We start from the raw sequence: 13,765 nt of genomic DNA, 5'->3' as shown, positions 1-13,765 counted from the left end.
ATTCTTTTTTTTCATTTTATTTTTAAAATTTTTTAAATTACACTTGGCATTTAATATTATTTCATACTGGTTTCAGGTATATAGCATAGTGGTCAGACAATCATATACTTTGCTAAGTGGTCCCTCTGATATTTCCGGTACCCACATGGCACCATACAGAGTTATTAGAATATCATTGACTATATTCCCTATGCTGTACTTTACATCCCCATGACTGTTTCATAACTGCCAATCTGTACTTCACAATCCCTTCACAGAATTCTTACTTTTGACAGAAAAAATGTTGTTAGCAAATACATTGTTAACTAAAAAACAGAGTTTACAAAACAGTATGTATACAAATGACCTAATCTTTGTAAATAAAATTGTGTGTGTGTGTAAAGAGAGAGAGACATAGAAGCAATTGACACCCACAAACTGGCCCGGCACAGCTCTGCCATGCTATTCCCATGCTGTGAGACTGGTAAATTGGGCACAAGCCATATCACAGATACCAACCTCAGACTAGATCACCCTGATGCCAGGATACAGTTAAATAAAACAAGACCACTCCATCATTTTGTTTAAGTACAGACAAAATAAGGTTACTTTGCTGCCTACACAGTACCCAATATCCCTTCTTACAAAGAAAAGCAATCATTGCTCTTTCTTTACCAATGAATACTTTCTCCTCTTCCCTTTCTATAAGATTTATTGAGCAACCCAATCAGAGAATTGCCCCGTACTTTTTTACAGCATCGAATCTCAAGTGAACCCTCACCTCCACAGAGCATCCCCTAAACCATGCAATAAAACCCAAATCCTACAATAGTTTCTTTCTAATATCCTCTCAGTGGAGTACCCCATGGTTCCTCCTGACATGTGTTCTCCCTCAGAGCAATGAGTGATAAACCCAATTTTTTCAACTACAGATACATTCTTGGCAGTCTTTGGCTAAAGGGGGGATGTATGTGTTTATTCACAATTTCATTGTCATTTCTGTAGCCACTGAAATTGTATGTGATCAATGATCATGTGATTTCATGGTTACCATTATATCCATTCAGCATAAAATCATAGTATTGTTAGCCTTGGCTGGTGTGGCTTAGTGGATTGAGCACCAGCCTGTGAACCAAAGGGTCGCTGGTTCAATTCCCAGTCAGGGTACATGCCTGGGTTGTGACCCAAGTTGTGCCCCCAATAGGGGGTATGTGAGAAGCAACCACACATTGATGTTTCTCTCTCTTTCTCCTTCCCTTCCCCTTTCTCTAAAAATAAATAAATAAATAAAATATTTTTAAAAAATCATAGTATTATGAACAAGGGATGTTATTTGGACTTATTATTAATATCTGAATCTATACTTTCAAATATAAATAAGCATTCTAAATATAATTCAGAGTTAAAAACTTCTGTGCTTTATATGTTGAAATTATATCAAAGTACATATATGTATGTATATATATGTATTTATATAGAGAGAATTATATATAATTATTACAGTTAATAATTAATGACAACTATAAAAGCTGTTATTTTGTGTATGAAATAATTAAAACCTTTCAAGTAATTAACTAAATAGAAAAGTAGATTGATAGTTAATATGAACATTAAGGGAGAATGTGTTATCTAGAGAACATTAGAAACAATGCTATATCCTCTTTGAACCAACAGATGCTTATGAAAACTTTAACTATAAAGGTTAAATTATATATTAATTCTAATCTTTATAGAACTGTTTAATGTACCAACATTAACAACATTAGAGTAAATTTTAGGAACTATGTTTAAATTTTAGTTATCTAATTCCATTTAGACAGTGACTTATTCTTTTCCAGTGACCTCAGCTGAAAGTGAACATTTTTAAAAAGATTTTATTTATTTATTTGTAGACAGAAGAGCAGGGAGGAAGAAAAGGAAGGAGAGAAACATCAGTGTGTGGTTGCCTCTCGTGCACCCCCTACTAGGGGCCTGGCCTGCAACCCAGGCATGTGCCCTGACTGGGAATTGAACCAGCGACCCTTTGGTTCACAGGCCAGCATTCAATCCACTGAACTACACTAGCCAGGGCTGAAAATTAACATTTTTTAATATATCAAATGTGCAAACTAGAGAGCATAGCAACAACCAAGCAGCTCACAGTGCAGAGATGTTATAGTTGCTACACTATTAGGTCAAATTTCTTAAAAATGACTACTGAAGATTTTAAGTTGCAATAATATTAATTATTTATATAAAACTTTAGATTTATTGTGATATCCCAGGGATTCATGCTAAAATGGATAATAGTATTTAACTTTGTCCTGAGTTTTAGTTGAATATTGACTTTAACTCGACCATTCAGCATTTGGCCAAAAATGGGGTCTTCTGTGTCCCTTGCATCTGTGTGTAAGATAGAATCTGGAAGGGTATATATACACCAATGTACAAACAGTGACTGTCTAATTTTCTGTATGGTGGTCTTTATGTTATGTTTACCCATTGTCCCAGTCTTCCTTACCCAGAGAACCCCAACTGGGTTTTGAGCAGCAATAAACCCAACTTCCTATACACATAGATCAGGTTTGCCACATGATCTCACTCTGGTCAATGAGACTAAAGCAGAAGTCTACTGGGTGGGGTTTGGGTTAGTATATGTCAGTAAGTTTGGTAGGTATCACATAGAACGCCTTCCGCTTAGAAATTTACAATGGACGTTATGATGTTAAGGGCTCTGGATAAATCCAGTAGTAAAGAAATCTTCTTAACATTGTTTAACCCAACCTTTTACAAACTTAGTAAGACCTATTACTATCCTTGAACATTTTGGGGGGGAAACTACATTAGAGAAATGAATAAAAACAAAAACTTGTAAAATCAAAGTAGCTATAATCCTTAAGGAACCAGAGCAAGGCTACCCTCTGAAAAAGAATTCAGCAAGTCTGACTGGGTAAAAATAAATGTTTTATTCACATTGGATGTAAAGGATTATTGGTAGTGAAGAGAATGAGGCTTACACTGAACATTAAATTAAATATCAATGAGAAATACACAAAATGAGCAGGTGCCAGCAGCATGTTGCCTGAGAGGGCATGAGTTGATTTTACTCTTGAATTTTCCAAGTACATCTGGTTTCTTCTTTCCAACAGTAGATCTAAGAGCATGACTAGATCCTCAAGTGGTGGTACAAAGTTTACAGCAATAACCAGCCAGCCCCGAGAAAGTTTTCATCTCTCTCCCCTGTCCTGGAGAGTTCCCATGTTTTAATGATTAATTTAGTTTGACTCAAGGAGGGATAATTTGCCTTCTTCCCACCCTGTGACCTAAATACATAAGCTCTGGCAATCAAACATATGCCAAGGTGCCCTCAGAGACAGACTTGCTTTTTGGTTGCACTCAACTATTTCTGCACTTCCTTTGGTGATGAGCCACATCTTCATTCATACTGGGAATATCAGCTCTGTAGGTTTCAGCACGTAGCCCACTCAATGGGTTATTCTTAAATCTATGGAAAGAGGTAGAGGCGTGTGGGAACTCAAAAGGAAAGAGGAGTATAAACACATGTGAACAGATCTTGATTACAAAAGCTATTTGAGATCGGCCTCCTTAGTTAATGTAATTAGCTAATATCTTTTGTATGCATAGATCCAAGTTAGCAGGAAATCAAGTGTTTTTCATTATCTTTCTTAGTGTCTTATCCTCCCTGATTTCTCTTAGGGATTTGACACTATTGCTTGCTGTCTTAATTTTTTTCTTTTGTTCAAAGGAATTTTAAAAAATAATTTGTGTAAGTACTCTTTGACACTCTTTTTTTCTTGACAGTATTTGTTGATAGTACTTGTTGGGACAATACTAGAGTACCAACCTGTTTCCTCCCTTTGAGATAACTGTAGCCATCTCAAAGATGATACTACAGTCATCTCAAAGTGAACTGTTCTTAGTCTTCTGCTTCTCACACTCAAGTTCCATTCTCTGTCATGATCTTAACTATCACTCTAAGCAGCACCAAATCCAAATCTAGAGTTCTAGTTCCTTGTCTGGCTACACTAAGCTTGAGAACTGTCAAAAAGGGCTTCCCACTCACAAGGACAATAAATGATGTTTCTTCATTTGTTACTCTATTGACACTTTACGGCAGCCCTGCCAAAGAGTTATTACTATCCCCAGTTTGCCAAAGAGGAAATGGAATCCCAGAGAGATTAAGAAACTTTTCTGAGATCACAGAGCTAGTCAGAAGCAGATCAAGGATTCAAAGCCAAGTCTGGTTATCTGACAATTGCTTGTTCTTTCTGCTACTCCTCATCACCTCCTTCACCTAAGTGCTGGCTTTCATCCCATCAATGAAGGAGAAAAGAGGCCCAGTTAAAGCATTTAGCCTAACCAGTTGGGGATTGCAGGATGAAGAAGTAGAAAATGTGGGAGAAGTGAAAGCTCAGATGTACTACCTTGTCCTTCTCTTCACATCCAGGTTAGCCTTACAGGTGGGCCAAGTAGTGAGCAGCCAGTGTAGTGGGATGTGAGAGCTCCTGAGCAGGCCTATTTTCCCTCAAAATATCTTTCCAATGCCCTCCCTATCTTCACTATTCCTAAAGTGCTCCCAGATCTTGGAGTTCCTGTAGCCTCTTAAGGTGGGAACATACCCAGAAGAAGAAACATTAAACTGAATTACTGACATGTAATCATTCAGCAAATATTTATTAAGTAAATGAGATGATAAAATAACAAGTATTTATATTTGCTTAGATCTCTAGATTTGCACTACAATCTGAAGTATTTAAAGCTGACATCATGGTCCTTGTTTTACAGATGACCAAACTGTGGCTCAGAAAGTCTGAGTAATTTACCCAAGTTGCACAACTGAGCCACACTTCATAACCAAGGCTCAAACCTGGATCTCTCAACTTTCAGTCCTGTGTTTTTTCCTTCCTACAACAGCAACTCAAGGGGTTTACAGGTGGGAACTCAAACATATGCAAAGAGTTACCATATTTTGCCATGTACAACACTCTCCTGTGTATAGTGTGCACCCACGTTTTTTGGCCCAAACATTCAGGAAAAAATCTTTCGCTTTAATTTTTAATTCAATTTTTAATTTATTTATATTTAGATACTTATTTTTTATATTATCAAGAAATTTTAGCATTTATTTTTTAACATATTATGGTACAAGAAATTTTATGTAACAAATAATTACAAAACATAAGACAGATACAAGGTATTTCAGGTACTACACATGTATAATGCACACCCTTATTTTTCTCTCAAAAATTTGGGCAAAAAACTGTGCATTACACATGGCAAAATACAGTAAATAGCAATTCAAGATATTAGTATAAGTAATAGCAAAAGACCATAAAGGTTCCAAATGACCAATGTAGATAGCAATAACCATAGGAGTGACCAGAAAGTTCACTGGGTGAGAGAGTACAGAGATGGACTCAAAGAGGAAGTGGAACTTAAGCCTGGCCTTGGAAACAAGGTAGGAAACAGTGGGAGAAGAAAGGGAAGGCATTCTAGTGGAGGGGGGAATAAAGGTACAGAGGTGAGAAAGCACAAGTCTTCTTCAGAGAAAGAATGAAAAGATGAAATGAGCTGAAGAAGAGATATTTGTATTAGGGAAGTAAGGAAAATAATTGAATATCTAACTGAAGAGTTTCAACTTGCCCTGTAGACATGGGGGACCCATGAAAGAGTTTTGAGTAATACAGCAAAACTGTGAAAACAGTGTTTGGGCCAATGAATTTGGCAACATGCATTGTATTGAATGCATTCTTGTGAGGAGAGACTGGAGGTCAGGAAGACCAGTTAGGAGACTGAGACAGTCAGTCAAGGATAAAGTGACAAGAGACAATATTAGAATGGTAGCAGTGGGATCATAAAGGAAGGCAAATTGTAATTGACATGATGAAGAAGGAAATGTCAGAATCTCATGGAACAGGGAGGAAGAAGAGTTCAAGTTGCCTGAGAGTTTGCAAGGTTAGGTGACTTGAGGAAAGAAGATGCTATGAACATAAATAAGTAAGACAGGTAGGGAAACTTGTTCAGGAAGTTTAGTTTTTCACACCTCATGTTGGAAATAACAGTGAACGATCCAAGTGAAACTTTCCAGTGAGCAACTGATGATTTAGAAGTGGATTTGGGAGGAAGTTCAGCCTAGAACATGGTGTAATGGAAGGATCTCTGGGATTCAGGGGACAAGCCTTAGTTCCTGCTCTGCCACTAATTTGCTAAGTCATGGGCAAGTCATATCTCTGGGCTTGTTTTGTCCTCTGTAAAGTGAGGGGGTGCCCAGGCCCTAGAAGATTTCTGAGGTACTCTCAAAGACTATGAGTCAACTGAATTGTACTCACATGTATATATGTTCTCTCCAAGAGAAAATCAAGGGCCAGATGGGAGAGGGGATTAAATAACTCCCAAATGCTCTATGACAGAACTTGGAATTCTGTTTACTTTAGAGAGTAAATGATAGAGAGAAGCCAACCGAGAGAGGAAGTAATGAGAGAAATAAAAGTCAGAGGAGAGAAATTTTAAATCAGGGGGATAAAATGAGAAACTAAAATAAAAGGTATTACAATAAATGGAAGAAACATTTATACCAGGTTAATAAGTATGTTAAAGAACATATTTAAATATATAAGAATACTGCAAAGATGCCAGTTGAAGAAGGATATGAACAGACTGTTAACACAAGAGGAAATGCAAATGGTAAACCCATGGGAAAGTGTTCAATCTCGTGAGTAGCCAAAGACATCAAATTAACAAATTAATGTTTAAACCATCCAAGAAAATGTATCAAGCCCAGTTGCAAAGCAGCAAGGGAACTGGAACACTCATGTGTCATTGTGGCATTACAAAGTTGTGCAGTCCTCTTGAAGATCAAGATCCATAAAAATATTCATGCTCTTTGATCTGGTAATCCCAGTCCTGGGAACCTTTCCTAGGAACAGAATTACTAAGAGGAAAAAAGCCACATGTATTAAGATATTCAAAGCACAGAAAAATTGGGAGTCACCTAAATGCCCAATAATAAGGTAATAGTCAAATAAAATATAATCTGCTCATGGATGTAATTTTATGCAGCCACTGAAATGATAAATATGAAAGACTGTAGCATAAAGAGAACATTTATGATAACAGGTTTTTGCAGAATTTAAAAATATATGTACATGATGTCTACACATATAAAATATATATGTATGTAATATATAAACAGAAAAAGCCTGGAACATGAGAAAATGAAAACAACTGTCTAGGGTTTGAAAGTATAGGTGATTATTTTCTCCCAAAATTCCCTTTAATTTGTCATAGTGGAACTTTTTTAGTGTTGCTTTTATTAAAAAATTTTAAAGAGGACATGCAACAAAGACATCATTGGGAAGTCAAAAGCAATAAAGGTAAAGAAAAAATCACTGAAGGTTTTACTTATGAGGCAATTTGTGTTCTTCTAGGTACAAAAAAAGTGTAGGAATGAAACCAGATTAGGAGAGCTAAGGGGTGATTTTGTGGCAAGGAAACAAGGGTTATGGGGTTCTTTCTAGTGATGACAGCAACATGAATAAGATGAAGAGAATGGTAGCTAGAGGAGTCAGCAGGGTCAAAGTATCATTGGGAATGCTTTATTTTCATTTGTTTGGTTTTGGGTGTGTGTGTGTGTGTGTGTGTGTGTGTGTGTGTGTGTGTGTGTGTGTAGACAGGTGAAATCAGTTATGTAAGAGACTGAAAAGGATGAAGAAGGATAAAAGAGCAAACAAGAGGGAGTCCTTTTCTTCTGGGGCTTCAGGGAAAGAAGGGAGAAAGACAAGATGGATATAGAAGTAGAGTTAGCATAAATGAAGCAGAAGGAAGTTGAGGTATTTGTTCTTAGTTTTGGAGGAGGTGAGGTAAATCATGTTTTTTTTTAAAGATTTTAGTAATTTACTTTTAGAGAGAGGAAAAGGGAGGGAAGAAGCAAGAAACATCAGTGTGCAAGAGACACATTGATTGGTTGCCTCTTGCACACCCCCCATTGGGGACCTGGCTCACAACCTAGGTGTGTGCCCTGACTGGGAATCAAACCAGTGACCTATCGGTTCTCAGGCCAGCACTCAATCCACTGAGCCACACCAGCCAGGGTAGGTGAGGTAAATCTTAAGAGATCGTGAGGTAGGATGAAATTGGGGCAGTCACTCTGGAATGTTTACTAGGAATTCAGCAGACTAAGAGGGATGGGGGTTCAGATGAAATCCCAAGACAAGAAATTTCAGTGGATCAAACCACTCTTGTCTTCTGGCTTCATCTGCAGTCCCCTCTAGTCTAGAGAGTAAAGAAGATGGGTTCAAGGGGGGAAATCAGGGTGTTTAACTAAAGTTAGATTGAGAGCGAAGGCAGCTATAAAGTAGCAGACCACAAAGTCTGGGCAGCTAGTCTCATTTAAGCATATGGGAGGCTGGGTCAGTTTTGATGGAGAGAGCAGCTTTCCTAGGTGGGGCTTGTGGGTAGGAGTGATGATAGGCAAAGAGGCTGTGGTCATAGGAATAAAAGAGAGTGAGTTGCAAATGAGGACAGGGTGTGTGACTGTTTAGGCAGTGGCCGTGAGACTGGGAGGCTAGTAAGAAGGCCAGTTCATTTACTCCCTGCAAAGGGAAGGGGTCCCTGGGGAACAAGCAGGTCCTGGATATCTAGGGGGGGGAAGAGGGCACACTAAAATAATCCAAAGGGGGACTAAGGGGCATGGAACTCATTTTTTCTCCCTGCATACCGATCCCAACCTTACTCTCCAAAGAGACTTAGTAAGACCTAGTGAACTAATAGACAACTAAGAGATCAGAGACAGGTCAGCAAGGGTAGGGTAAAACAAAAAGAAGGCTGATGACTCTGGAGGCCAACGGGCTGGAAGGTTATTTCAGAAAGGGGTGCCTAGAAGAGTGAGCCCACCCTTTTTGCAAAGGCCTGCCCAGAAACTCTTACTTCCCAAGGCTTGGGAGTTAGTGCCCCAAGTTCCACACCATACCCCATATCCATAAGCCTATAAGAACTAAGATGGAGCTGGGAAGGGGTGGATGACTGGATGGGAGACTCAGAGGGGTTCTATCCTAGTCCTAGTGCCCTTCTCTGCCTCAACACCCTAAAGCCTGATCTGAAAGAGCCAGTGATGGATTTATTCTTTATGTAGGGCAGGAGCTAGAGAAAGGGGAGAGACCAGTGAAGAGCCAGCTCTGGCGTTGATCCCAGTCACCACCCACAACCTCTGTACAAACCTGCTCTACCCCTTGATGCTGGAACTTACAGCTGTGAGATCTCCTCCCTTTCATTCTGAACCATCCACTGTTCCTTTCATTACATACAGCAGAACTGTCAAAAATGCTCTGAGCAAACATCACAAAGGAGGGGCAGTCTCATTCCTGTTCCAAAGGCCCTTATCAGCTTACACCCTGTCCCCAAGGCTCTTCAGAGTCCCCAAGCCATGGTGAGACTCAGAGTTCCCTCTCTATGTAGTGGCTACACACCAGGTCAACAGAGCCGTACCTCCAGCTGCATGTGGGGGCTCTGGCATGTGGGCTTTCTGGGACTGTGCCCTATTTCAGCATCTCAGTAGGCCAGGCTATCCTGTCTTCAAGGGGGAAACCAGAAAGTGGGTGTGGGTGTCACATATGTCCCATCCTTGGCATTTGTGACATGCCAGTTCCCCCATCTCCTGATTCTGGCTGTCTTCATCAGATGAGTGAGGCAAGTCCTGAGATTGCCCCAGCTTCTCCACTGCTCCAGGCGAATGCTCTGGTGTGGCTGGGGAACACGTGCTCTACAAGGATGTGGGGGGAAAACAGGGGGAAGGAGGCCTGGGGAAGCTTTCCAGGAAGCCTCGTAGGATTAAGAAATAGGACCAATGGTCCCAGGAATGGGACAGAAACAAAAAGAAAGAAGTAGAAGAGCAAGAGTGGGTGCTACCTACTGCCTTTGGCTAAAGAGTAGAGGCATCTGAAGGATTTGTGAAAGATGGGTAACTCGTGCTTTTCTTGGCTGCCCCTAACCCTCAGGGGGAGGGTCTCTCACCAGAGCCTGGAAAGAGGAGGAAGCAGCTGTCTCAGGTGTAACCATTAGGGTCCCTCACATCTTCCCTGCACTCACCCCCTCCTCTCTCCCTTCCAGGCTCCCAGTGTTATAATCTATCTTCCCTAGGGGTAGGGCAGCCACTGTCTTGGGGGGCAGCTGTCCACCTGCAGCTGCTATCCTCACGCAGGGACACCAACGCCAGGGAGGAGGAAGCCTTGGGAGGCCGGGGTGTGCCACCACTGCAGAGCTTCCCGAGTTGCCTTCGATACTTGTCCCCAGTGAGCAGGTAGAGCACAGGATCCAGGCAGCTATTGGCACTGGCCAGAGGCCGGGTCACTTTGTAGGCCACGTTGACAATGTTCAGCACCCGGCAATCAGCTTCCACCAGCCTCGCCATGTAATAAATGGTGCGGGTGATGTGGAAAGGCACGAAGCAGACAGCGAAGACAGTCAGCACCACTGCAATGGTGCGGAGAGTACGCAGACGAGAAGATGACTGGGCAGCCCCTGGCAAAGGCCGATACAGGCGCCGGGCCATGAGCCCGTAGCAGACGAGAGTGACCAGGCAGGGCATGCCAAAGAACAGCCCCATGATTACTGAGCTGAAGTAGACATAGTGGTGAAAATGTTCAGGCCGAGTGGTGTCATGGCACAGGATGGTGTCTCCATTGACGCTGGTTGTGACAAAGAACAGGTTGGGCACAAGGCAGCTGGCGACGACCAACCAAACAGCCAGGCAGAGAAGACTGGCAAGGCGCGGGCGGCCCCAGCGCAGGGCCCGCAGTGGGTGGCAGATGCCCAGGTAGCGGTGCACACTAATGCAGGTGAGGAAAAGGACGCTACAGTAGAGGTTCCAGTAGAAGAGGAAGCGGACGAACTTGCAGAGCTCAGTGCTGAAGGGCCAGTGGTTGCGGGCCGCGTAATAGTAGATGAGGGTGGGCAGTGACAGCACATACAAAGTGTCTGACAAGGCCAAGTGGAACATGTAAGTGGCTGTCGCATCCCAGGGTCGGAGGTGAAATACAAAGAGCCAGAGGGTCGGGGCATTGAGGCCTAGACCCAGCACAAAGACAACTGCATAGCTCACAGGCAGCAGGATAAACTTGAACTGCTCATCAAACTGGCAGTTCAGCTCCACCTCACTGTTCCCAGGGTCTGAGCTGGGGACTGGGGTAGTGAGCAGCAAGGATTCTGTACTGGCCATGGTCCCCCTAGAGGTAAAAAAGGCAGAAATGAGAGCACTGGATTTCCCTACCTCCACCCCGCACCCCCTAGCCCTGACCTGAGGCAAAAAAAAAAAAAGCGAAAACAAAAATAGAGAACAGGGAGGGTGATGGGTGAAGCCATAGTGGGAGCTCAGCTGAGAGGAGTAAAGTTGGGTGCAACCCAGGCCAGCCAGCCTCCTACCTGAGCTCCCTTGGTCCAGCCAGGGGAGTGGTAGGTAGCAGGCAGTGGTTTGGATTGTTCTTGTTCTGCAGCTGACTCTGTCTTTTAGAGCTTGGCTACCTGAAGAGGGTAGAGGCCTACCAGCACTCTCCAATGTGAGAAGATGCCCAGACCCTAATTGTCTCCTAGTTCATCACAGCAGCTGTGTCCCTGCGAAGAGACCATCTTTTCATTAGGTGGCTTCCCCTCTCCTCTTATCCTGCTTCCAGTGTCTTCCTACTCCAGTTACCTCTGACTGCCAGTCCAGCCCAGGAATCCCATCGCCACTCTTACCCAAGAAACAGGTCTCCTACCTGATCCCCTTGAAGCTGAGCCCAGCTGACTCTGTCACCCTTCCCCTTGGCAGCCAGAGGGCATATCCTTGGGGGTGGGGATGGGGTGTGGCCTGTCCCTCCTCCCATCCTGGGAGACTGTCAGAGCCAGCAAGGCCCATGACGATAATCTAGTCCAACCCACTCATCCTAGGGATTGCGAAAGGGGCCCAGTGCGATTACTATTTAACAACTTCTAAATGACTGTAGGACAGAGTACACAAGAAATGTCTAAATTTACACAGACGAAGAGCCAGGCCACTGAAGATAAATAAAGCTATGGGACGATTATACAATCTGTGTAAATGAGCAGGAACATGGGAAATGAATGGTAACTGCAAGGTAACACATTGAAAGACTTTGGGAAATTTAAACTACTCATGTAAATCTTCACTCCATGTGCATGTGATCATAACAAATGCTTATGTCACACCTACTCTGTGCAAGGCACCAAGTGCTTTACACTTATAATGCCCCCCAAAGCTTTCGATGGAAGCAGGTAATATTATTGTCCCTATTTTGCGGATAAGAAAACTAAGCACACACACACACAAAATAAAATTAAAAATAAATAAAAGAAAACTAAGCACAGAGAGTTTAAGTATTTTGCTCATTAGTGGAACAGCCAAGATTTGAACCCAAGCAGGCCTGCCCTTGAAGCAGCCTCCAGTGTCCATATACCGTATTGCTGTTTGGTCACCTCTCTAAGCCACTGGCCATATACCAAGAAGGGACAAGCAAATATTTCCTCAGAGACAGCTCTGTCCTTGGTCCAGCTCCAGGAGTTCACGAGTAATGGGCAAAACAGACACAAGCTCCGACTCTAATGAAGCTTACATAGCAGTGGGAGGGGAAAGATAAAATTAACAAGTAAAATAGATAGATTTTGATCATTATTATGGAGAAAAATAAAGGAGGAAAGGGGGTCCAGAAGGAAGAACAAGCAGGGATAGAGAGGATTGCCATTTTAAAATGTTTTAAATATTAGGGGACACTTCACAAAAGATGGGTAGTTATAATGGGATCAGAGAGTTTGTCAGGGACCAGATCATGAAGGTCCTTGGAAGGCATGGTGAGAACTCCTTGGCTTTTACTTTCAGTCCCTGGGAAGTCATGTCAACTTTACAGGAGACAAGAGTTGGGAGCTGATGGACATTTTAGAATGTCCTAGCCAGCTGTAGGCTAGCTGTAGGTGGGACATAGACTGCAGGGCTTTGGGGTGCAAGGGGGAGACCAGTTCAGAGGCTGTCGCCCATAGAGATGATGGTGGACCAGGCTGCTGGAGGTGGTGAGAAGTTGTCAGGCTCTGGCTAGATTTGCAAAGCAGATTTCCTGATGTGGGCTGGGGGAGAAAAGGCTGAGTCCAGAATGCCCACAAGGTTCCTGGCCTAAACAACTAGAGAAATGGAGTTACTGTTGACAGAGATGGGAATGGCTGCGAAAGGAGTAGGTCAGAGGCAAAATTGGAAGTTCAATGATCAGCCCGTCAATATTCTGACATGCTTATTATTACATGTCAGAGGAGATATCATGGAGGCAGCAAGGAGGCAGGTCACTCCTCCCCAAGTATGCGAGTCAACAAGCTTCTCCTACAGACTCCACCCTTTCCTATGCACCACCCCTTATCTCTCCCGCATTACAGGTGACCATGTTCTAAACACAGTAGAGAAAGCAGAGAGAGCCCGAGTGAGCCTAGAGGTTTGAGAGCCAAGTGGCCGGGAACATCCAGTTGTCAGCAGTTCAGGGCCTGGGACTCCTGGGGCTAGCTAAGACTTCCTGATTATGGAGGTTTTAGGTCCAGGAGGCAAGTTCCAGGCCTGCTTGGGGAGGGGGAGCAAGGTGAAGCAGAATCTACTCTGAAGGGAGTTGGCGAAAAATGGAGACTCTGAACCTGATCTTCAGGTCCTGAGAATGCTGCCCAGCTGGATCCTGGGAGAGAGAGGAGGAGGCAGGCCTGACGGGAAGGCTCTAGAATCTAGAATCTAGAGCACCTGGTAAAAAAAAACCAAAGACACTGAAAT

At 42.7% G+C, this 13,765-nt stretch overlaps 1 protein-coding gene across 6 annotated transcripts; it reads right to left on the bottom strand.

Moving 5' to 3' along the window:
- Positions 1-2,901: 2,901 nt before the first annotated feature.
- P2RY4 (pyrimidinergic receptor P2Y4) lies at positions 2,902-11,782 on the bottom strand. Of its 6 annotated transcripts, none has more exons than XM_037133099.2 (4): positions 11,727-11,763; positions 11,395-11,583; positions 10,152-11,198; positions 2,902-3,463 (listed from the first exon to the last, which is right to left on the bottom strand). In XM_037133099.2, exons 3-4 carry the CDS (start codon positions 11,189-11,191, stop codon positions 3,355-3,357), a joined length of 1,149 nt encoding a protein of 382 aa, XP_036988994.2. In that variant the 5' UTR covers positions 11,192-11,198; positions 11,395-11,583; positions 11,727-11,763; the 3' UTR covers positions 2,902-3,354. The 6 variants fall into 6 exon arrangements, 5 of the variants coding, with proteins under 5 accessions (XP_036988994.2, XP_036988996.2, XP_036988995.2 ...); XM_037133101.2 differs by having other exon boundaries at positions 11,707-11,738; XM_037133100.2 differs by lacking the exon at positions 11,727-11,763 and adding an exon at positions 11,663-11,687.
- Between the last annotated feature and the right edge of the window lie 1,983 nt (positions 11,783-13,765).

The sequence above is a fragment of the Artibeus jamaicensis genome, unplaced genomic scaffold (genome assembly GCF_021234435.1).
Source record: "Artibeus jamaicensis isolate MK-2021 breed Jamaican fruit bat unplaced genomic scaffold, CSHL_Jam_final scaffold_2375, whole genome shotgun sequence".
Taxonomy (NCBI): domain Eukaryota; kingdom Metazoa; phylum Chordata; class Mammalia; order Chiroptera; family Phyllostomidae; genus Artibeus; species Artibeus jamaicensis.
The sequence above is the reverse complement of the archived record's forward strand: the minus strand, read 5'-3'. Positions and strand labels throughout refer to the sequence as shown.

Coding starts and splice junctions, on each gene's coding strand:
- P2RY4 (XM_037133102.2), bottom strand. CDS start 11,191: ATGGCCAGTACAGAATCCTTGCTGCTCACTACCCCAGTCCCCAGCTCA. Junction 3,464..10,151: donor CGTGAGGATAGCAGCTGCAG/GTGGACAGCTGC, acceptor CTCTTTCCATAG/ATTTAAGAATAACCCATTGA.